At 35.0% G+C, this 23,169-nt stretch overlaps 5 protein-coding genes across 6 annotated transcripts; 1 reads left to right on the forward strand and 4 right to left on the reverse strand.

Annotated features, from left to right (window-relative positions):
* Positions 1 to 185: 185 nt before the first annotated feature.
* On the reverse strand, positions 186 to 923 carry LOC110681755. Its single transcript, XM_021857881.1, has 2 exons — positions 698 to 923; positions 186 to 574 (listed from the first exon to the last, which is right to left on the reverse strand). The coding sequence occupies exons 1-2, from the start codon at positions 921 to 923 to the stop codon at positions 186 to 188; spliced, it is 615 nt and encodes a 204-aa protein (XP_021713573.1).
* A 27-nt stretch (positions 924 to 950) lies between these two features.
* Positions 951 to 1,706, reverse strand: LOC110681756. Its single transcript, XM_021857882.1, has one exon. It carries the CDS (start codon positions 1,704 to 1,706, stop codon positions 951 to 953), a length of 756 nt encoding a protein of 251 aa, XP_021713574.1.
* Positions 1,707 to 9,188: 7,482 nt separating this feature from the next.
* On the forward strand, positions 9,189 to 12,880 carry LOC110681757 (signal recognition particle 54 kDa protein 2-like). Its single transcript, XM_021857883.1, has 6 exons — positions 9,189 to 9,419; positions 9,508 to 9,607; positions 10,324 to 10,477; positions 10,530 to 10,969; positions 11,105 to 11,380; positions 12,244 to 12,880. Exons 1-6 carry the CDS (start codon positions 9,189 to 9,191, stop codon positions 12,447 to 12,449), a joined length of 1,407 nt encoding a protein of 468 aa, XP_021713575.1. The 3' UTR covers positions 12,450 to 12,880.
* Positions 12,881 to 15,609: 2,729 nt separating this feature from the next.
* Positions 15,610 to 18,254, reverse strand: LOC110681902 (SWI/SNF complex component SNF12 homolog). The gene is made up of 2 exons (XM_021858056.1): positions 15,979 to 18,254; positions 15,610 to 15,871 (listed from the first exon to the last, which is right to left on the reverse strand). The coding sequence occupies exons 1-2, from the start codon at positions 17,556 to 17,558 to the stop codon at positions 15,799 to 15,801; spliced, it is 1,653 nt and encodes a 550-aa protein (XP_021713748.1). The 5' UTR covers positions 17,559 to 18,254; the 3' UTR covers positions 15,610 to 15,798.
* Positions 18,255 to 20,315: 2,061 nt separating this feature from the next.
* LOC110681903 lies at positions 20,316 to 22,761 on the reverse strand. 2 transcript variants are annotated; one of them, XM_021858057.1, is made up of 2 exons: positions 21,910 to 22,761; positions 20,316 to 21,831 (listed from the first exon to the last, which is right to left on the reverse strand). In XM_021858057.1, exon 2 carries the CDS (start codon positions 21,367 to 21,369, stop codon positions 20,635 to 20,637), a length of 735 nt encoding a protein of 244 aa, XP_021713749.1. In that variant the 5' UTR covers positions 21,370 to 21,831; positions 21,910 to 22,761; the 3' UTR covers positions 20,316 to 20,634. Both variants share the same exon structure in this region, with proteins under 2 accessions (XP_021713749.1, XP_021713750.1).
* Positions 22,762 to 23,169: the final 408 nt, after the last annotated feature.

The following is a 23,169-nucleotide window of genomic DNA, read 5'->3' on the forward strand; positions in this document are numbered from 1 at the left end:
GCACTAGAACTAAACCACCACTGCCTTTCATGTGTGTTTCAATACTCTACCATACAAAATACACCTAACCACCTATTCATTGGTACACAAAAATAACTAAACAAAAGTGAAATTTAACATATCATTGTTGACTACTAAGTGGTTATGTGTGGCAGTGTGTGGTTGTTTGTTGTGTGTCTTTGTACTTAGTCTGCATCTACCTCCATGTCTTCTGTTTCTGCTTCATGATTTCCCTGGGGTGTTGGCCTGAACATTGTGTTCAGGTATTCCACAGCTTCCACCACTATACTCCTTTCTACTTCAATCTGATTTGGGAGAATGCCTAAATTCTCAAGCTTTTTCTTGTTCATATGTGGTATTTTATACTTGTTCCCTCCTTCTGCCTTTAGAATCTTGATCATGCATCTTTGTAATGTCACCCAAATATACTTGTTTAAATCTGGTTTGAAATTGTTATAAGACTCAATGACCTTTTCAACAAGTTCATCTACATTCTTTGGAAAAGATTGATATTGCAAAGATTGAATAGATCTAAATAGACCTAAGTCTAACACATTCAAATCTGGTGATTGTGCTGGTTGGAACACAAACTCAATGTTAAATCCATTTGCTTGTGTTGCTTGAATGAACTCTTCATCTCTTGGTATTTGATGTGGCCTTGCATTATCCCATTAAATCACCACATTTTTGGGCAAACTTGCTGGCCATTTTGACACTATTGCTGGTATGACTTTGTGAAGTAGCATGTCCCTTATTGCATCTCTGTTGACATTTTGAAGTGCTTTTGTGACCAATGTGCCAGCTGGTCTGTTTTTGCTTGACTTTTTTGCCCTTTCTTGCTGTGTGAATGGGAATATCCCATATTTCCCATCATGTAGGAGTTCCCCATGTGTCCCATACAGAGGCTTTCCTATAATGGCCATGTACATAGCTTTTAATTTGAACCTCCTTTATTGTTGAGCCATATAGGAATCTTCCTCACTTGGTAACAGATAAAATCTTCTTTTGTCTGGGTTTAGATAAAACCATTTCTCATCAATGTGGATGGAATACTTCATGTCATAAAATGTGAGGTTCTCATTCCCTTGGATTGGGTTTATGTGAGACAAAACCCACTTCATTCTTGCCACCTTGTGATTTGATGTTAGTGTTGGCTTGCTGCTTGCTGTGTATGTTCTGATTCTCCCCTTTTTCTTCAAATAATGAAGAGTAATATGTGAAATTTTGAGTGCTGCAGCATATGATCTTTCTGTTTGCCTTAAGTGAAGTGGGACTGATTGTAGGAATTCATCAGAGAATTCCATTGGCTTTGGACCTGTCCTTCCTATCTTTTTGGACCTGACATCAATCAAATTCCCTTCTGCCATCTGCCTTTTTATTTCATTGAACAGTCTTGTGATTGTTGATTTATGAACCTTGAACTTGATTGATAATTCTACCTTGTAGCCTCTTAGTAGGTTACCATCTTGCATTTTCAACAGCATTGCATCCACAATCTCTCTCTTTTGATGCATATTTAGTTGTTTTCTGTTTGGTTGATGAGTCCCTTCTTCAAACAATGATGCTAGTGTTTCATCTTGCTGAGTCTGATTATTGTTGTTAATGGTTGTGTCTTCTATTTCTGCCTCTTCTTGCATATTCTCATTGTCTGAGTTGTATGCTTCAAAATCTGCATCTTGCAGCTGCTCTTCATAATCGTAGTACATGTCTGCAATTTCTTCCTATGAAATTAAGTGTTCAATGTCGAAAAAAGGGTCTTCATCTATTGCTGCCATGTCTTTTGTTTCCTGTGTTCACTTGTAGATTGTTGTAGATGGTGAAGGGGGGTCGGCTGATGAAGGTTTTTGAAGAGATGATGCAGCCCTCAAGTTGAAGCCTTGATGATTTGATGACTAACTTCAGCTTAGCACTAATTTTAGATTAGGAGTAATTTTTTGGGTTGTTTAGCTAAACGTATGTAATTAGTGATAACTTTTGGTGATATTCAGCTAGCTTTTGAACAAACTTTGGTATGTAATTATTGAGAAGCATTCAATGCTTCATGAATGATGGAGGCTTGTATTTATAAGCCTTATAAATGCTGTGAAGAAATCAGAAAACTTGGATTTTCAGTTTTTATTTTTTAAAAAGTTAGAGGGAATTTTAAATTTCCCAAAATCAAAATTTTTAAGAAAAATTGGGGGGGAAAACATACTCCCTCCAAAAAAATCAGATTTCCCTCTTTATTTGCAAGTGGAGGGGACCACCTTTCTCTCTCCACTCACTTTAATTAACTCTCTTAAATCCCTCTAACCGTAATCATGTGCACAGTTGCACATAACTATTAACGGAGGGAGTATTTGTATTGGAGTGTTGAGTATTTGTTACAGGTTAACAGGTACGTAGTTTAAGTAAAGTGTAGAGTCAGGGTAGCATATACATATATGTTGTTATTGGTAAGATGGTGCATTTCAATGGTGGGTTTTAGGTTAAAATTGGAAATTTACATAATTACATATCATGCATCCTAAAGCAGAAGCTGATTGCTGTAAGTATTGTCCATGTAGGATAGGCGGTATCACTATTTGTATAACTCTTTCGAATTGAATGTTATTCTGATTGAGACCTTCCTGTTAAATTGAGTTTTTGTTGTCAATTATCATACAGTACGTGAATTTGATGGAATTTCAGGTTTACATTTGCAAAGGTAGGTGTTATCTTAGTTAGTTATCTGAAAGTGTGCTTTTCTCTTATTTGAGGATTCTATGTGATGATCAATTTGCTTTGGTTTCAGAGAGTTTTATAAAGTTGTTCATTTTTGTCGCTTATTGCTGTTTTAGCAGGTTATCACAGGTTTCATCATATTTATTTCAATTATTCAGTTTCAGGTTATCATAATTTTATATGAGTTGGGGAAGTTGATCCGAAATATGTTTCAAATTAAAGGCATTTTTTTTTTTATCCTCATTGTCCAATGGGAAAATTACATTGTGACGTTTTTCAAGTGTCATATTAAGTCAGTTATTGATGTCTTTGATTAATTTGTGTTTTGGCATTTTAAGTGTATATAATTGTTTTTTCCGGAGCCTACTCTGTGGAAGTTTTAGGTATGTTTTCCTTTTACCGAATACTTTTTTTATTCACAATAAACTCCCTTCATTGACGTGCTTTAGTAATGTTAGTGAGAATAACTGAAAGCTTTGGGTCTATTTTTTTTTTTTTTTTTTTTTTTTTGTTATGTGCTAAACTGCTAGCTATAAAATTATCAGAGGATTTGATTCTGAACTGAATTGGTTTATAAAGGTCTGCGGTCTGTTGTCTGTGGATCATAATATTGCGGACCTGCGGTATCATCAACTTATTCTCAAAGTTTTTTAAATTGTCACCTGGGACTCTATGCTTTTAAAAAATGGCTAACAATCGTTTGTTTGAACATACATTAATTTGCTTGATGTAAATTTAAAGTAGAATGACTGGTTATAACAGAACACCATCTTAGCTTGATTGTTGTCTTTCTACTGCTTAAATTAATTCCTGAAAATTATCTTTCTTTAACTTTACCAGGATGGCTGTTGCTATGCTTGTCAAGAGACATGTTGATGGATTGCTACCTATTGATGTCTACAACATTGAGCTGGAGGATCAAAGAGGTGCTGAAGGTTAATATGGGTTTTTACAGATCAAAGGTATGTGTTTGCTTATAGCAAGCTACTGTATGCACCATTTGGAAGTCTCTCTTTAGTTTCAATTATCGAAAAGTAACTGTATGTGCAAAATTGCCTTATATTTTGTATATGACAGGGCAATAATGATGGGCCTTATGCTGCATATAGCCATATATACAGAAGGAAAGCAGTTAATGAAAACACAGCAATACAAAGTGGTATTAGAGATTTAGAGGTGCTTCAAATGGGAGAGGTTCAATGCAGGGAGTTTATTGTGAATAAGAAATTATTTTGTCAGACAATTTCAATTTCTTGTATAACTCTTTTCTGAATATGAAGTTTTTAACACGAGATCCATTGTGTTTTTTCAGAAGGTTTTTTTCTCTCTGTGCCTCGAAACTCATAGAGGTATTTGTCATTCCTTTGTTAATGATAATGTTTTTGGCTTATTTCAATAGTCGAGTCATTTTTGTCAGTATCATTGCATAAACTCCGTTTAAAAAAAATATATGTATATTGTTAATGATGTGAAAGATAAATTGGCCACAACTTTTCTTGTTAATTGGTAAGTCTTGTCAGTTAAGTGTTTAGTTTTTAGTTCTATGATGCTTTCTTTATGTTCCAACCAGTGTTAGTGTTTTTGTTAATTAGTTTTTGGTAGGATTATCAAAATATCAATAAAAGATTGTGATGGTTTGTTATCTTTCTGAAATGGATGTAAAAAGTATCATGAATATCTTTTTTTTTTTTTTTTTTTTTTCAAATTATGATAATTTCCGGTTGATGCATGTAATGTTAGATTCCAATTTCTTAGGAGGAACTCTGTATCTTTTTGAGTTAATAAGAGTCTAAAAAATTGGTTTTGATATTTGAAAATGTCTAGATATCTTAGTTGTGTGATATTTGATACCTCTAATTATAGAAGGTAATGGTTATACAATGATAAATTTTATATAAATAGGTATGGGGAAGGGGGAGGAGCGAAGGAGAGAGGGGGAAAGGGGGGAGAGAAGAGAAAGGTAATGATTATACAAGGATAAATTTTATATAAATAGGTATGTGGGAGGGGGGGAGAGAGAGGTAATGGTTATCTACAGAATACAGCTACTTCCTCCGTTCTTTATTACTTGACCCGCTTTGACTTTTACACTATTCACCATCCTTCCTTTGACCGTCTTTTGTAAATAATATGTAAGGAAAAATATATTTATATATGATCTTTTTATATTCGTCTCAATAAGTACTATCATAATATATAACTTTTATAATTTTTACTTATGGAGAATTTAAGTTATTGATCGTTAAAGTTTTACATTGGCAAACGTGATAAAAGAAACAGGTCAAGTAAAAAAGAACAGAGGAAGTACATGTTATCTCAACAGAGTATGGTATTACATTGAAATCAGATAGCAGCCTCTGTGACGTTGATTGCAATAGAGCCGAGGAGAGAGTTCATTGTTGGATTTGGATCAGTATATTCCTTCTCGCTCTTCTGTATATACGACTGGCTATTCTGATATGTAGACTGTGTGTTAAAACTACAAGCTTTTTTATATATGTTCTTGTGTCTCTTTAAGTTCATCTTACTGGAAAATTAATGCTTGCTATAGGCTTAGGATTTTTTTCACCATTATTTGGGTGATGGGGTAAATTTATTAGCAAATCTCATTTTACAATGCAGAATTATTGAACTTGGAATTAATTCTTCGTATCATTTCTCGCTTGTGAAGGATTATTTAAAGCGAAGGTTTGAGAGGAGTGCAAATATAAAACCATAGATTCCTTGTTTGTGAAGGATGCTACAGTTATTGAGTTGAAAGATTACCTTAAAAGTAAAGATGAAGTAGCTTTTTATCTTTTGGATCATGTGTTTTTTTCAATATTGTAGGTTGATGTGCTGATATATATTGATGTTATATTGAAGATTGAAAGTGCAAATTCCACGTACACCAAACCTTCATTCTACGATTACCACATTGGAGGGGGTAATTTTCAATTTGCATGTTTTTGTTTGCCTTCCTTCTCTAATTGTACATTCGGCCATTTAAATTGTTATTTGCATCTTCTCAGTTTAATTAAATGCTGAAGAAAGTCATCAGGATATTGCTCAACTGAATTCTAATCACTATTAATTCCAATAACTAACAAATCTTGGCACTTTACAAAATATAAGGGCTGAGAAAATGCATCAGTGAACATGATTGCTTATATAAGGGCTGAGAAAATGCATCAGTGAACATGATTGCTTTTATGTTCTTTGTTATACACTGATTGCTTTTATGTTCTTTGTTATACACTGGCCATTCTTGAGCTTCTGCCAGTGCTGTCAATAACTTTCTGCGAATATCACAAGTGTTGTCTGTGCTCGGTGGCTTTCTAGCTGATGCCTATCCCTTCTTTATCGAAGGAGACAGGAAAGGAACGTTTCCCCCCAAAACCCCCTCGGGGGGATGTGGGGTGGTTGATATTGGACTATTGCAAATTTGCAACAAAGGCTCTGATCTCAATTGAATATATGCTCTAGCAATGATGAACTACAGCCAGCTCGGGTCGCAGTATGTCCTTTTTGCAGGATATTTTTACTCTTAGCTCCATGATGATTGTATTCTTTTCAATTTAGTCTAGCTAAAAGCCTAAAACATTAATAAAAATATAAAGTATTGCCTGTACATGTCCTTTGGGGGGTGGGTTTTAGGTATAGACACATCTCTAAAGAGCTCCATTTGTGCTTTTATGGTTTTATTTATAGCCTCAGATAAGATGTTGACTTAATTTTTCCTCTAGCTATTTGGTTGAGCTCTTCTTTAGGCTGATATTCATGATTTGTCATTTTACAGTTCGTTAAGGGCTTAGTGGATCAGTGAAGAATATACATTGTAGGTTGTATCTATTGATTGAATTGAAGAACATAGAAAAATTGGGAAGTTTGGGTGTTAGATGTGTGTATTGGACGTATAGTTTGTCAAGTTTTATTTCCTGTTAGCAAAAACATACATCGTACTAATGTTTATTGCCTCATTGGGGATTTTCCTATTGTTTATGGGTTTTATATATTGTAGCATGAAATTTAGTAATATCTTCAAAATAACAAATCTATCTGGAATGGATTATTTGATAATTTTGCTAGAGCTTAAATAAACTAGTATTATAGAGAATGAGACCTTGTTGGAGTTGGAAGTAAACTATTGGTATTCTGTATGGAATTTTTATGCTGGAATTTTTATCGAAATGCGAGTAAACATTTGATGACAAAAATAGATTTTGAAATTTGAAGAGAAAAATGATGTCAAACAGCTGAGCAAGACCAAGTTTTCTATGTGTTTGATGGACTTTAAAAATTGAAATCAAATTGAAATTTCTCAGCTAGGAAATGTATGATGGTCCAGTGCTTCAGTATGATTACATTATCTGTCTTATGCTGAGCTTATATGCTGTAGAGTGCCTTGTATGTAATTGTAAACTACACTCATCTGAATAGTGCTTGACATTTAATTAGTTATGTTCATTTTACTAAATGCGGATATAAGTGAGATGGTTCATCTTTATAGGGTTATAATAATATATATGTAATATCCAATATCTTTCTTAATTTTGATAGCGAAATGTTGCCACTGCTCCCAATGTTAGTGATAGAGTGCCTTTTGTCATAGTTAAAGCTGCCAAAGGTGGCAAGGTAACTGGCTGTTCCTTTGTTGTTTATATAGATTGTAGACCTTTGTTGAGGAGTGATTATAAACGAGGTTTCTAGAAAAAAGGGGGACTTTGAGAGGAGATCAAGAGCAAAGGACGGAGGAGAAAGATGAGGGACAAAATTATACATACTTGACTTTGTGCGTAAAGTTTAAATTCTAATTCCACAATTTCTGAAAATGGAGGTGTGATAACTGTTAGAGACTGATTGATCTCAATGATTTAAATTTAAGATAAAGGAACCTCTAAAAGCTTGAAAATGAGGTGGGTTATTTTAGTTAGCTATGTATATTTAATACGAAGTATAATTTCCCTGTTTTTCCATGAGCAATGACTGTTGGAGTTGCATAATCTTGAATTTTTTTAGTATTTTGAGTATGAAAACTAGATATTATCAATTTTTTTGGATCAACATTATAGGATTGTGGAGTGCATAGATGTGGGTGTCGAAGAAAGGTTTCTAGGTTGTTATCAGGTATTCAGATTTGATTGATGTTTAAAACCGGTATGATTTTTTTTTTTTTTTTTTGACACATGATCTCAAGTATGGCTTCATGCTAATTTGTTTATGGGTTGAATTCCTTATATTTTATCTTCAAGTTAGGGATAATAAGTTGACTGAGTTGTTATTTTTTTCGTCCTTCATCTGCTTAAGTTTTTATTGTCTTTCCGCCTTGATCCTTTTTCGTTACTTTACTCATAAGTTTGGGACAATATATATATTCTTTTGTGCCCTCCTCTAATATACCATGGCTCTCCATATACTCAACGCTTCGAATGTCTTATTTAATAAACCGGTTATTTCATGAGAAATTAGAATAGAATTGTTACTCAAAGAGAAATGTTAAGTATATGATGAACATACAAATAACGGCAAAATAATAACCAAAAAATAATACTGATAAGTTGGGCGCGGATCCACAACTAGTAATACTAATTACTAGATATAATCATACTCTACAATTGAACTTATTTTTGAGGTCAAAAGATATTGACTCTTAAATATGTTTGTGAATCAACAAAATTACAAATCAACATGTTCATATTTGAAAGATTTAGCCATACACATCCGACATACCTATAAGAATTTGTGAAAAATTATACTTAAGGTATATGGTAATTCCTAAAATGAAAATTTGATTATAATGATCCAACCTTTGCGCGGTCCTATTTTATAAATCCGCCAATTCAATTATTCCGCAATAATCCAAGCTTTTGGGGGGTGGTAGGTGACCTATTGTTATAGATTAAGTGACATGCTTGACCTAATAGAATAGAACACCGACAACACCCCCAAAACTTGAGTTATTGTGGAATAGTTGAAAGGTTGTATTAATAAAATAGTATTGTGCAAAGGTTGGATTATTAGAATTAAATTTTCCTAAAATAATATTTTTTTTTTTTTGAACACAAATAAAAATAAAAATTCCTAAAATACCAACAATAATTTTCCTAGAATTGTGCAAAGGTTGGATTAATAAAAAATAAAAATTCCTAAAATACCAACAATAATTTATAATTTAGGCAATGAACAAAAAATTGATTTATATTTACGATATATTTGATCAATGGAAATACAATTAGTTTGACGAGTTAGTTTTTATTACGATATATTTAGGGAATATTTAAATTTGGAAAATATATTTTATCTAGGATATTTAATTCCCATAGTTATCATGTTTCCTAGTTTGATACGACTAAGGAAACTCTCTGCCTTGTGCTATTTAATGGCTTTGCCATGTGTTAATGAGAATTAAGCCAAAGCTTTATCACAAGTTTACAGTTTTACATAAAATTAATTAAAGCAGTAGTGTTTTTTTGGCCTTCATAAGACTGAGACAAAAAGGTGCAATAATGGTGTTAGCAGAATTAGGGGGGTGCATATCTAATGCTCTTCGGAAACTAAATAATTCAAGTGTGATCGATAAGAAGGAACTCGGTAAATGCTTGAATGAGATCACTCATGCTCTTCGCGATGCTGATGTTAACTTCGAGTTTATCAATCGCCACATTAACAATATTAAGAACAATATCAATTTTGATCATCTTTCTGAGGGTCTTAATAAGCGCAAAATTATAGAACAGGTACTATACTTCTCTATTGTATCTCTTTTTAAAACCTTACTTTTAATATTGCTGCTCGAATTTTTAACTTGATATTTGTTTTTTAAAGGCGGTATTCAATGAGTTATGTAGTTTGTTGAATTCGGAGAAGCCATCTTTTACTCCGAGGAAAGGCAAACCAAGTATTGTTATGTTTGTTGGTCTGCAAGGTATGTTATGTATGCACTTTTTTTTTTTCCTCTTTAATTTCCTAAGGTTACGTTCAACCCTACCTTTTTTTTTTTTTTTTTTTTTTTTTTTAAAACCACTAACATTGAGGACAATTTTTATTTTTTTAAAAAAAATATATTTATGATATTATATTTAGAAAAAAAAAAAAAAACTAATCGGTTACCTTGTATTCCTTTAACAATGCTCACCTCAATTCCTCCCATTGATGATTGATTTGTGGTTTTTAGTATGATGATATTGTTGATAGTTTAATGTCCCATCTTGCTTATTGCTGATTGAAGATGAATAATTATATATTGTGTACTTGTTCTTTCATTTTGACGAAAGAACTAATCACGCTAATCTGGCCTCTAGCCATATTAATCCATAATATTATAAAGAACAACTGAAAAAATTGATCTGATTTCATGACTATATGTTGACAACTATAAAAGGGAATTGAAATCTCAATTGTTTGAAGATACAGTAACAAAAACTATGAATTGTATATTTGTATGTATGGCCATCGGTAGTTTTTTTCAGAGATAATTAAGAGGAATTGAAAACAGTTTTTGAATATTACTTTTTTAGTATATAATTAATTTAAAAGTTAAATATAATAAACGTATAAGATTGGTCCTAGACATTTAAAGGGCTAAGATTAAATTTAATTACAATGCTTCTTAACATCGTTTAATTCAATTATGTTTGGCAGGGTCCGGAAAGACGACTACATGTACAAAATATGCCCGTCATCATAAGAAAAATGGTTGGAATCCAGCTCTTATTTGTGCTGATACTTTTCGAGCCGGTGCTTTTGATCAGTTGAAGCAAAACGCAACTAAGGCTAAAATTCCCTTGTATGGAAGGTATGTATATTGAATTCTTTTAATTATGCTACTGGGGTTTTTGTTTATTTAGTAATGATTATGCATTGACAAGTGGTGAAATTGGTAACAGTTACACGGAATTAGATCCCGTGAAAGTTGCAGTTGAAGGTGTGGAAAGGTTGAAAAAGGAAGTTTATGATCTGATTATAATTGATACAAGTGGACGACACAAACAAGAGGCTTCTCTATTCGAAGAAATGCGTCAGCTTGAACAGGCAACGAAACCAGATGTAGTGATATTTGTCATGGATAGTAGCATTGGTCAATCTGCATTTGACCAAGCACAAGCCTTTAAGCAAAGTGTTGATGTAGGAGCCGTGATTATTACTAAACTGGATGGTCACGCTAAGGGAGGTGGTGCTCTTAGTGCCGTGGCTGCCACCGACAGTCCTGTCATATTCATCGGGACAGGGGAACACATGGATGACTTTGAGGAGTTCAACACCCAATCATTTGTTTTACGCCTTTTAGGTACATAACTTATATACTTCCCCCGGCCCTTATTTATTTATTTGTACACGTGTATTCCAATTTCAATTCCTAGTACGTATTGTATAATATGATCTATATATATATGATGATTTATTTATTTGGTTGCATTTATAGGTATGAGTGACTTGCCAGGGTTTATGAAAAAGATAAATGGAGTGGTTATTAGCAAGGATGAGAAATCGAAGCAGGCTCAAGATTTATCCAAGGGGAAGTTTACATTTAGAATGATGTATGAGCAGTTGCAGAATATCCTCAACATGGGTCCTATGTCTCCGCTTTTATCAATGCTTCCTGGATTCAAATCTGATTTCATGCCCAAAACTAAAGAAAAGGATGCCCAGGCTAAGATTAAGCGCTATATGACCATTTTGGATTCAATGACAAATAAAGGTAACTTGTTCTTCATTCATACCTTGATTTGCTTTTTTTGTTTTAAAAATACCTCCTATATATACTTCCTATCTTGTTTAAATTAATACCAAGTCAGTGTTTTAGTTCCTGTCAAAAAAAAGGGTAAATGTTTTAGTTTGTCTTCTTTCAAGTTTATGAGTAAATGTTTTAGTTTGTCTTCTTTCAAGTTTAAGAGAAAAGAGTTGAATGCATTAAATTATTGGAAATTTTGTTTAAAAAAAACCGTTTATAATAACTTTTTTGTTAGGAAAATCCTTATAAAAATGTTTTGACAAAGAGAAACCAGATTGCAAAATATTTTGTTGAAAACAACCAAGGATGACAATCAGGCATTGACTAATTCTTTTCCGGCATTGACTCTACATGTGCCGGTCACGTGACCTAGTTTTTACTAATCCCACCCAATTTCTTCTGATTCTCCTCTACTTATTTTGTTTTAATTTTCCCTCTTGCTTTTCTCTCTTCTCTCCTCTCACTTCTCATAAGGAGAGATAAGCAGGAGGAAATTAGAAGAAAAAGGGAGAAAATTAAAACAAAATAATTAGAGGGAAATTAGGGGGGAGAGTCGATGTCGAAAAAGATCTAGTCAACGCCAGATTGTCCACCTTGGTTATTTCAACAAAAATATTTTGCAATTTGGTTTTTTTTGCCAAATTTTTTTAAACAGTTTTTTACCCGGTTTTTTCTAATAAAATTTCCTAAATTATTATTCAAGTGAGAATAAGGGATATTCTTACGGAGGAAGAAGAGAGTGGGTATGATGAAATATATATATATTATTCCTTATTTTGAAAGTCTTGAAACGTAATTGACTTTGATTTGACTTGACTATGGTGATGCAGAGTTAGATTGTAAAAAGGATATGTGCAAGTCACGAATCATGCGGGTTGCACGTGGAGTTGGGCTTCAAGTTAAAGAAGTTACGAAGTTACTGGAAGAGTACAAACGCCTTGCTAAGATGTTTAGCAAAGTCAAAACTCTTAACACTCCGCATATGTTGAAGCGGATGGGTGGTTTACAAGGCTTGATGAAAACTTTACAAACTTAGTTTATATTCGAGTAAATTGATACACTAGTATATGAACTATCATTCTCTAATTAAGTTTTTTTTTTTTTTTTTTGGCAATAACCATTACTATTGTTGGTATTTTATGAATTACCATCGAGTATAATTTTTAGGATTGTTTTGGAAATGATTTTCAAGACTTTGTAGTGTAAATCTATTACATTTTGATCCATCTAGTTACTTTGGTTTGTGATTCATAAGGAAAATACACGCGCGTAATTGTAAGTACTAACAATATTAGTATTATAGGCCTTAATTGTAAGTAATACAAGTAGTATTATTATAGTATCATAAAGGGTCTTAATTGTATGTAACAAGATCTAAAGAGTTAGGTCAACCCGCTCAGATGAGAACATTAAACAATACATAATAATAAACAACAAAAGTTCTCAAAAAAAAAAAAAAAAAAAAAACAACACAAGAGAATTATACCTATGAATCAAACACAGAAACATTATTGTTGAATACCATAACAATACGTCAACACATATAAGCACAAGTTTATAAAAAGAAATACACTACAAGAGTACGTTATGCAACAACATAATATTTATAAAACAAGCTAAGCTTCTCCTTCTTCCCCCGCCTCTTCATCTTCCTCTTCCTCGGGCCCTTGCTTGTTTAGAATCCACATAATTTCTTACTTCCAAGGACGAGAAAGTTGAGGTGAAACACAAAGGGTTCCCCGCCTTTGCAAGGATTTGTGAGACCATTGAAAGATTAGTTGGATTGCTTGAGGTTTGCCCAAGCTGATCAAATGTTTTAATAAAGTGTTATTATAAGTATTTTAAAGACTAAGCAAGGTGACTACAAATTTAAATTAACTCGACTAAATAACTTACTAACCTGTGAGTAGCACAAATATTGAAGACTTGGTGAGATGACCACCATCATCACCACAAGTTTGGTGAAGTCAGTAAACTCAATGGGTATTGACAAGTACATCCTTTTCAAGTTCATCAAGCGGACACGATTCGTATCAAAGTGGCGTGGTACCTAAGAGAAGGGAAAGAATTACAAAAACTAATTTGAATTCAATTCAATTAAAACTAAGTATTATATAGGCATAACAAATAAAGTATAGCTAAGAATGCATGACTCCTAAATTATAGCAACTACTTTGAATAATCAACCAACATACCCTTATGATGCGAGACAAGTGGAGCGTCATGTATTGAACAGTAGTAAGTCCATTTAAGAGTTGATATAGATCATATTCCCCTATAGAATCACAAGCAAAATCAACAAATTGAATCTCATTACAATCAATTGTAATGGTTTTCGATCTGGTAGGTTGCTAATACGATCTTCCTTGATAACCAGATTATTGTTGCCAATAATCCTAACAAGTAACGATAAAACCCTGTCTCGTAGTTGATGCATGTTGTACATGCCACGAGTATCAAATGAACAGCAGTCACATTTCAGTGAAATCTTACACAAGTATTCCCTTCCACCTTTGAATGTGTCCACTTTGTAAAGGTTCTTAGCGCAATCCGGCATATCCAAACGGAAGTACATGTAATAGTCGTCGTTCATCCGATTCAATGTTGTTTCAAATACTCCCTCAGATATGAACGGGTTAGGAGGAGACTTCTTAGGAGGAGGAGTACGAAAATAGAGGGAGGCGTGATCAAGTCCAGTAATGAGAGCTCTGCAGGTACCATTCTTAATCTGATGTTCCACGACTTTGACACGATCAAAGTCTTGACCCTCTTCGACTTTTACAGCAACAACATAAAACCGATTTGAATCTTTGATTGACAATACCTCATGAATATTCTTGGAAAAACCTTGAAAACGTATCTCCTTGTGTTTAACATCTAATCGTTGCAAATAATATGTAACGGAGCTAGTATCAGTTTTATAATAAATTAATTGCACATAGATGGGTATGGTATGGCCGTATTAGTATTGAGAATTAAGCTCTCAAAACCCATTACATATCCGCTACCCATGTGGCCATGTTAAATATGAGTTGACAATCGATGTTGTTTTATTTTATTTATTTATTTATTTATTTATTTTGAAACCTTGTTTTATTTTAATTGATTTGGAATTAATGTATGTACTTTACTTTTCTTTGAAATATACAGGGAGTATAATACAAAATAAATTCTCATCGGTGACATCTTACGGCCGTAAAAGACGCCATCCGTCAGAAGTTATTGCTGCCTTGCTGGTGCAGTTTTGCTACTCACTTCCTTACAGGAGGTGAGTGAGAGAGGTCAACGCAGAGTAGTAGGCTGCATAGGGAATCGTCGAATCGAGGTGCTGCTAACTGGAAGCTTTGCAATTTTGCATATGTATATGGAATATGGATGACTTACTATATAAATCTTCCAACGGTACTTTTACGGTCCATTTGGTATGCAGTAATAAATACAATTTCATAAAGCCCCCATTCATCTTCATGATAAACAAAATTTATTAATCTGGCATTTTCGTAAATATATCAACAATTCACTCCAGTCAGCATGACATTTTGTAAATAAGTTAACAGTTTTTATTAATATGTGGGTCCCACAAATGGTAACTTATTTACAAATATGCCATTAGATAAACAAATTTTGTTTATCATCAAAATGAACTTGTATTTTCTCTTTCATGAAGAATTCCTATGTTATTATCCATAATAATTTCTACTAGTTCGTAAGTGCTTGAATAAATAAAGAGCGAAAAATATGAATATACAAATATGATGACCAGAGAACCAAGCATAAAGGACCTGCATTGGTGAAGATGCAGCACATCAGCAACATGGAAAGGATCTAAATGAGTGGCTAAGCAAACTGACTTTGGCGTGTATGCAAACATGAAGCCAACCAAAGCATCATGCTAAGATGCTAACAAGCGCTTATCACAGCTAATGAATCAACAAAGCTCATTTAACTAGCGGTAACATATCCAGGGACCTAAAATGGCACCCAAAACAACCTATTCTACTCATAATTAATTGCATCTGCAGGCACATAAGTTCTATTTACACAGTAAGCCACCTTGAATGGCTATGTACCACAAGCATAGGCTGAAGCCATAATCCATGCTTTGTTTTGGTGATAACTAGTCAGGCATATGCAAGGAAACAACGCACAAAACTAAAACTACACCCCCTTCTGGGAGAGTTTGGAAATAACATCCCTTCACAAGTAATAGCTCGATTTTAGATATGCACCAGATAGGCAAAGAAGCAAAATGTGATCTTGCAGTTATTATAGCATTAAGATACATCAGATGGTTATACAATAGAGAAGCATGAAAACAAGCTTTGACCTTCCAGTGGTAAATGAAGAGAGGCTAATTCCTACAGCTCATTCAGCAACCACCTTGTTTACGTGCTCCCAGGACCATCAGGTGCATTGGCTGGCTTGCGCGTTAAGTAGCGAATAACAGCGTCCTCAACCCTGTTGTAGGAGTATCACAATGTCACATTAAAATATGTTCAGTGAATATGCATCAATAACATGCAACTATTCTATTGCTTACAAAATACTGCAATAAAGCTACATACCATGGTTGGTTGAAGAACTCTGATCTACGTTCTCTTTCTGCACTACGACTAGCTTCCCCAGACACAGCTTTGAGATCTCTGCTTTGGGATTCTATTAACGCATTAATGAATTCTACAGGTGACTGACTAAAACCGAGAAAGAACGCTCTCCTTCTGCGATGCTCATGTATCTTCCTAATAGCTGCACAAATTGCTTCATCACAAACCTCGATTTCCTTTGTTTTTTCAGTGTTTGCCAACAGCATGGAGAGCTCTCTCTGTATAGGGAAAGGTATGTCCACCAATATATCATAACAAGCATTTCCTGCAGGGCTATTCCCTGAAAGCTTGATTTGATGATCCACCTGTATCGGCGGAGGAGGAGTCAGATGCTGCGATATCTTCTGAGAGACCATGGTGAATTTCATCTTTTCTTCTCCAAATACCTTCTGAAGCTGTGGATCACAATTGAAGAAAGTTGGGTCATTGGGGTTCTGCAACTTTCTGGCTTTAACATAGTGCCAGATTGCAGCTATAATCCTAGGGCGAGTCTCAGCTTCTATACCAAGAAGTTCTGTCAAAGGTGGGGAAAGCTTAAATTTTTCAGGCATATAGTTCATATCAAATCGAATATTGACCATAAATTCCTTGTCTCCTTTCCTTTTCACCTCAAAACCCTCAGTGGGTGCAGATGCCCGAGAATTTTCCCATACTATTGAATGGTTCTCCGGGTACAGTCTCTGATCCAGTGCAATGGTAACCCTCTTAAAGAAATTAGAGAACTTTGGGTACATCGGATTTGGTTTCATGGCAGCAAGCTGCTCGGGATCCACCCCATCCTCCAATATCCTCCCTATCACCTTCAACGTCCAAGTAGGTGGCTCCGCATTTGGCTTATTCGGAGCAGATTGATTCTGATTAGCAAATGTATTAAACACATAGATCCGAAGAGTTTTTTGAACAGAGGGAGGATTTTTCAAAGCCTCCTGAATATCAATCTTCTTTCTTGTCAATGCAGAATCAACACGAGACTCAAACTCAAGAAGCTGAGTATATAAAGCAGATTCAGGCAATATAGGAGCTACCCTATCACTCAAATGCTTCTCCTGAGGTTTCTGCTTCTTCCTCCGAGCAGCAGCTGCAGGTGTAAGGTCCATCATATTCCTCATAGGGGACATTAAATTAATCCCACCTGAGGGTCCTGGAGGGCGAACGGGGGGTTTCTGAGGGACCCTTTTAATACCCGAATTCCCCGGTCCTGACATCGAAGGAGATGAATTACCCCCTAAATTACCCATCCCCATAGCTTGTGACTGATTAAGGGACATACCCTGAGCCTGCAAAAGATGAGCATGGGCAGCAGCAGCCGCTTTCGACTGCGCTTGAGCCAGGGCATGAGCTTGTGCTTGGGCTAATTGAAACTGATTCTGAAACCCAAACCCTAACTGATGAGGCTGATTTTGACCTTGAGGTTGGGAAGATGATGATGATGGGTTAAAATTTGGGGGCAAATTAGGGTTTACCATTCCAGCATTTCCAAATGGGGATGACATTGATCCCCCAATATTCTTGGGTTGATTATTGTTAGTATTTGCAGACATTTCCAAAATCCCACTAACAAAACAAGACTCAAATCAACAAATTCTCTAACCCTAACAGCTTATTCTATGTTCTTGAGTTCCCCAAAGTTCAAATTCAACAACAATAAACAAAAATTCGAAAGTAAAAAGGGGGAAAGTTCAAAGCTTTACCTCATCTCACGCACACTGTTACAAACTACAGAATTCAAAACCCTGAGCTTGAATTCTCCTCAGCATTAAATTACCAGAGAAATGCGACCAACAACCCCAAAATGCGAAAATCACAAAGAACCAAGATTTAAAATTAGGAATAAAATTAGAAGTGATTTTCAGATCTAGGGTTTAAACTGAAAAACCCTAGATTAGGAAATTATGGCATCGATTGACAATAAAAAGGGGGGGAAAAGATGAAAAATTTGACGAAATAATAGGGTTCTCTTTGACGAATGCGATTGCAGTAGAAGTGAAATGTAGAGTGGAGAAGAGAGAGAAGGAAGAAGCAGAGAAGTTCAGAGTTGGGAAGAAAGGCGGGGCGTTTCAGCTGCCTTCTACTACTTTGTTTTCTTTTCTTTTCTCTTTTTTTTTTTCTCTTTCTTTTTGGTAACTATTGCTGTTTGAAAGTTTATGGTCTTTACTCTTATTACTCCGTATCCTATTGCGTTTAATGTACTTCGTATAACTTTGACTTATAATATACGGAGTATGTAGATTTTTATATGTAACTAATACGGAGTAATAATTTTATAAAAGAATTCTAAATAAAACAAAATCTTAAAGACTACATTACTCTATTAACCACTATGAAATACTTACGGATATTCTGAGTAAAATCTGATGCATCGCTCGGGCCACACATTAATTGAAAATTAAATGGAAAATTTTACGTGGCGGCCTCCAACTTTTACAAATTTCATATGGTGTCAAAACAAAAAACACATAATCTCTAGTGAACCCAAACTTTCATTAAACTCTATTTAGTGGCCAAACCTCACTTAGAATCGGTTAACCACTCGGTTAGGGTTAGATTATTAACTCTAATCAAGTGAATTACTAACCTACCCCCATTTAAATCATATCCACCTTTTTATTTCAACTGATTATATTAAAACCATTGCAGGCTCTTAAAATCCTCCCCTTTTCTTCGATAAATTAGGGTTCTTTAAAAAAAAATCTGACTTCCTAAATTTGCAACTGATTTAATTGGTTTTCGAACAATTGGTTCAAGGTCCAAATCCACCATTACAAAAACGAAGAGCTTCAATTTCTGATCGCCTTCAATCGCCGACTAGTCCCCTGTTCTTATGCTCAAACGACGACAAACTTGAATGCGCTCAAGCCCGTGCCGCACGCGCTGCCGTCGTTCGCCGTAAACTCGCCTGAGGTGATCTATTTCTGCTATATATCTGAAATTCTAGTGTTTTTGGGTAATTTCTGGTTTCTGCTTGGATTGGTGTAGTTTAATTTTTTTGATTCTATTAAACTGCAATTTGTGAAATTCAATTGCCCTTTTTTGTAATGATTTCTGGGATTTTTATTTTTTTTGCTTGGATTGGTGTAGCTTAATGTACTGGTGAAATTCTCTTTCATATCATGTTACTTTGCTTGATTTTTGAGTAGATTAATTACATGAATTTTATTAAAGATGCTGGATTTCTGTAACTAATTTATTGTTTAGGGGAATTATGTTGGAAGTTAAGGAATTATGCTCATGTCAAGAACTAAAAATTAGATTAAGATAGTTGCCCCCCTGATGATCGAACCTATAATACGATCATTAGAGGTTATATACTCAATAATGACTTGTCAAATGCATTATACTATTGTGATCTTATGGTTGGGAAAAGATTTGAAGCTGATGCAGACACTTTGTCATTGTTTGTTGGCCTCTTGTCTTCTGATAAATTAAGTGACTCAAACAAGAATTTGCTATCGAAGTTTATCAGCTGAATTTCAGTTAAAATGTATGCAAAGATTTTGGACCTTGAATATGTTTTCTGCAGAGAAAATTTAGATGGAGTAGGATGCTCCTAGACAATCTATGAATAACAGACCGCTTTTAGCTCCAATTGGCATGTTTCTTCTGAGCTTTGGTGCAGAGATCACCAAAGAACAATGATATCTTGTTTGTATCCAGATGCTTCACTACTTGGTTTTGTAAATATTTCTGTACTTTAATGTATATATTATGCTCCTAGACAATCTATGAATAACAGACCGCTTTTAGCTCCAATTGGCATGTTTCTTCTGAGCTTTGGTGCAGAGATCACCAAAGAACAATGATATCTTGTTTGTATCCAGATGCTTCACTACTTGGTTCATTTGCAAAAAAAAAAAAAAAAAAAAGAACTAAAAATTAGATTATTTTTCAAGGCTATTAGCTCAACGGGTAGAGCAATGTACAGTAGTGTACATGGTGTGGGTTCAAGCCCCGCATAGCGTACATAACACTCCTAAAGTGATCAAAGTTGATGCTAATATTCCCACCCATGGCATATCTTAGAGTAAAACAAATGGATTGTATATAAAAGGTTTAATCAACATTAGAACCATACTCATTACCTCATAAGCACACTGAAGCTTCTTAAACAACTCACTTGCTTGTCGACTACCCATATTTTTATCAGGATGCACTAGCACAGAAAGATAAAAGTGCCAACAAATTTATCCTTTTGTTAGCACGTACATCCATTCTGCATATTGTTGCAACAGAGAGATGCATAAATAACATGAAATATTCGGCAATTTATAAGAGCCCATTGCTCAGCACTTCGGCATGAAAAGTTTACTGATCTTACTGCATAAGGAAAGCCATCTTTTGCATTTAATTGCATTAAAGCCATTTAGCTGGAAGGTAGTCACATGTATACAGCAGCAGATCTGGCTGGACTATCACTAAAGTGAATGTATGTAGAAGTTCAGGAATCAAAGCAACACAAGATTAAAAGTAGATAGCAGCAGTCTGACAAATGCCAATTGATGCATAAAAAAAAATGTTTCAGAAAAAAAAGAAAAAAAAAAACATCAAATCTAGTACATAAGTTGACCTTTATTTACTACTAAATAAAAGATACTCATGTTGAAAAAAACAGACCCCAGGCTACATTTTCTCTTTCCCTTTGTTGCTGTTCCTTGGCTTGGACTGAGATAGCTGAGAAACTGGCTCTGGTTGGGAAGAAGATATAGTTAAGCTTCGTGTAACATTAGCAGTGGTTGGCTGGGATGCAGAGGTAGCAGCAGTTGTCTTTTGTTTTTTCTCGGTACCGTGTGATGCTTTCTCCTTTGTCGTCATACCACCTTTGCATGTTTGCTTGTTATGGCCATATGATTTACAGAGTGAGCATTTGACTGTGGTTGACCTTTTTTCTTTATCTGGTTCATCATCAGCTCTTCTTCTCTGTCTTGATGGTCTTCCTATTCCTCTCCTCATTGTAGGAGCTTGAATTGTTGGCTGGTCAATTTCTGGCCAATGCTCAATGTCTGGAATTGAGTTGATGGCATGTGAATAACATTGTTTGTAGGCTGCAACTGAGTACCATGTGCTAACATACTTATGAGGATCATGTCTTGCAGCTAGTATAGCCCTTAATGCATGCCTACAAGGGATGCCTGAAATTTGCCAAGCCCCACATATACAACTTTTATTATTGAGTGACACCGGGAGCATTGACTTACCCTCTCTTATTTCATATTCTCCCTCTTTATTCTGGAATGCCTTGCAAGTTCTAGAAGCATTGATCAGCATTTGGATTCTCCTTACAATGGTAGGACATGGATCAGAATCATTCCAATCTTTACATTTCTGTCTTCTACTTGACATCCTTACCATACACATTCTTCGTATGCCTGCAAAAACCACATATAACCAAGCATAAAATTCAACATAAGAACCAAGTTATATTTACAAAAATAATTATAAAGATTAAGAAAGACATAAATTTTTACCTTCCAAAAGAGTCAGAACAGGTCTGCATCTGTCCACTCCTAAAGTGGCATTGAAACTCTCCACAAAGTTTGTTTTATTCTCATCTGTGCATATCTTTGGGTCAAACTTGTGTCTTGACCACCTCTCTTGATCTCCTAGATTAGCTAACCATATTAGTGCCAAGTGGTTTGTCTTCTGAATTCTTTCCATAGCCTTTTTAAAGGTGAATGTTGAAGTAGCACTACATGCCAACCAAAATAAGGAGTGCATCAAGGGTCCTGGAAAAGCTGATTTCCAGTTTTTAGCTAAGTGCTTGCAGCAATACCTCCTCCCTACTTTTGGCTATAGCTCAGTTAAAGCAAGATCTATTCCCTACAAGAACACATAATGAAGAAATTAACACTAGTAGAGTATACTTACTGAAATTAAGCCAACATATGAGACACTAACCTTTTGCCTGTCAGATATAATGCACCAATCATCCCCTCTATTTAAGTCTTTCAAGATTTGCTTCAAATGCCAAATGAAAAACTTCCAGTTCTCCCCATCTTCAACTGAAACTATAGCCCATGCAAATGGATGTAGCTCATTATTTGCATCTATAGCCACTGCAGATAGCAAAACCCCTCCATAGTTCCCTTTCAAGTGAGCACCATCAACCCCAATCAAACTTCTACAACCTGCACCAAGCCCATCTATTGCTCCCTTGAATGATATGAAAATGCTAGAGAAAGTGAGTGACAGTTGGGGATCATTCTTTCTCCATGCACAATTAGCTGCTGAACCAGGATTAGTTTGCTTAACCATTTCACAGTACCTAGGAAGATGGCCATAAGACTCATCATGCCCACCATTGATCTCCCTAAGAGCAATACTCCTCATTTTATAGAGAGTACTAGTGGCCATCTGCACCCCATACCTGGTCCACAACAAGTCATTCAAAGTTTTCCCAGTTATATCATTGTTTTCCCTTATATCATCAATTAGCTTACTTGCAGCCCATTTCACATTAACTAAAGGATTCCTCTCATCCAAACCCCTACAATTGTGCTCTTGATCTTTTATACTCTTTATGGCTCAAGTAGTGCCATCAGGGAGTACACTTGAATGTATCCTCCAATTACAGTTCAATTCCAAGCACTGAGCAGTGAATCTAGCTGGACTAGATCTATCCACTACAATGGCAAACCCAGATTGTATACAATAATCTCTTAGAACAGATAGGAAATGTGCTTTATCAGTAAATATCATCCATGGTTTCAAAACAATACTTCCAAACTCAACATTTTCAGCAAATTCTCCATTCTTATACATTTTACTGACATAAGTGTCATCATCAAGTAGTTCAGTTTGCCATACATCAGATGCATAAGCATCATAATTGTCAATGATCTCACCAAATTCCTGATCTTCTTCATCTGAGACACCACCTCTTTCAAAATCTATGTCTAAATCTTCATCTCCAATGTTAGCATTCATTTCTGGCTGTAAAGTTTCTCTATGCTCAAACCTCCTATTAAACTCCTCTTCAGTAATCACTTGTGCCTCTTTTTCATATGGTTTGTTCATCAAGCCCTTCCTAGCAGCAGTAGTCTTAGGTATTTTATGAACAATCAAGGCTGTGTTGTTTGATGAGGTTGGATTCAGGGTAGTTTTTTCAAGCAACGGAGCAAAGTAGTAGTGTCAGCTAGAGTAAGTGGCTCATTAGTA

This window comes from Chenopodium quinoa, unplaced genomic scaffold (assembly GCF_001683475.1).
Source record: "Chenopodium quinoa cultivar QQ74 unplaced genomic scaffold, ASM168347v1, whole genome shotgun sequence".
Lineage (NCBI taxonomy): Eukaryota > Viridiplantae > Streptophyta > Magnoliopsida > Caryophyllales > Amaranthaceae > Chenopodium > Chenopodium quinoa.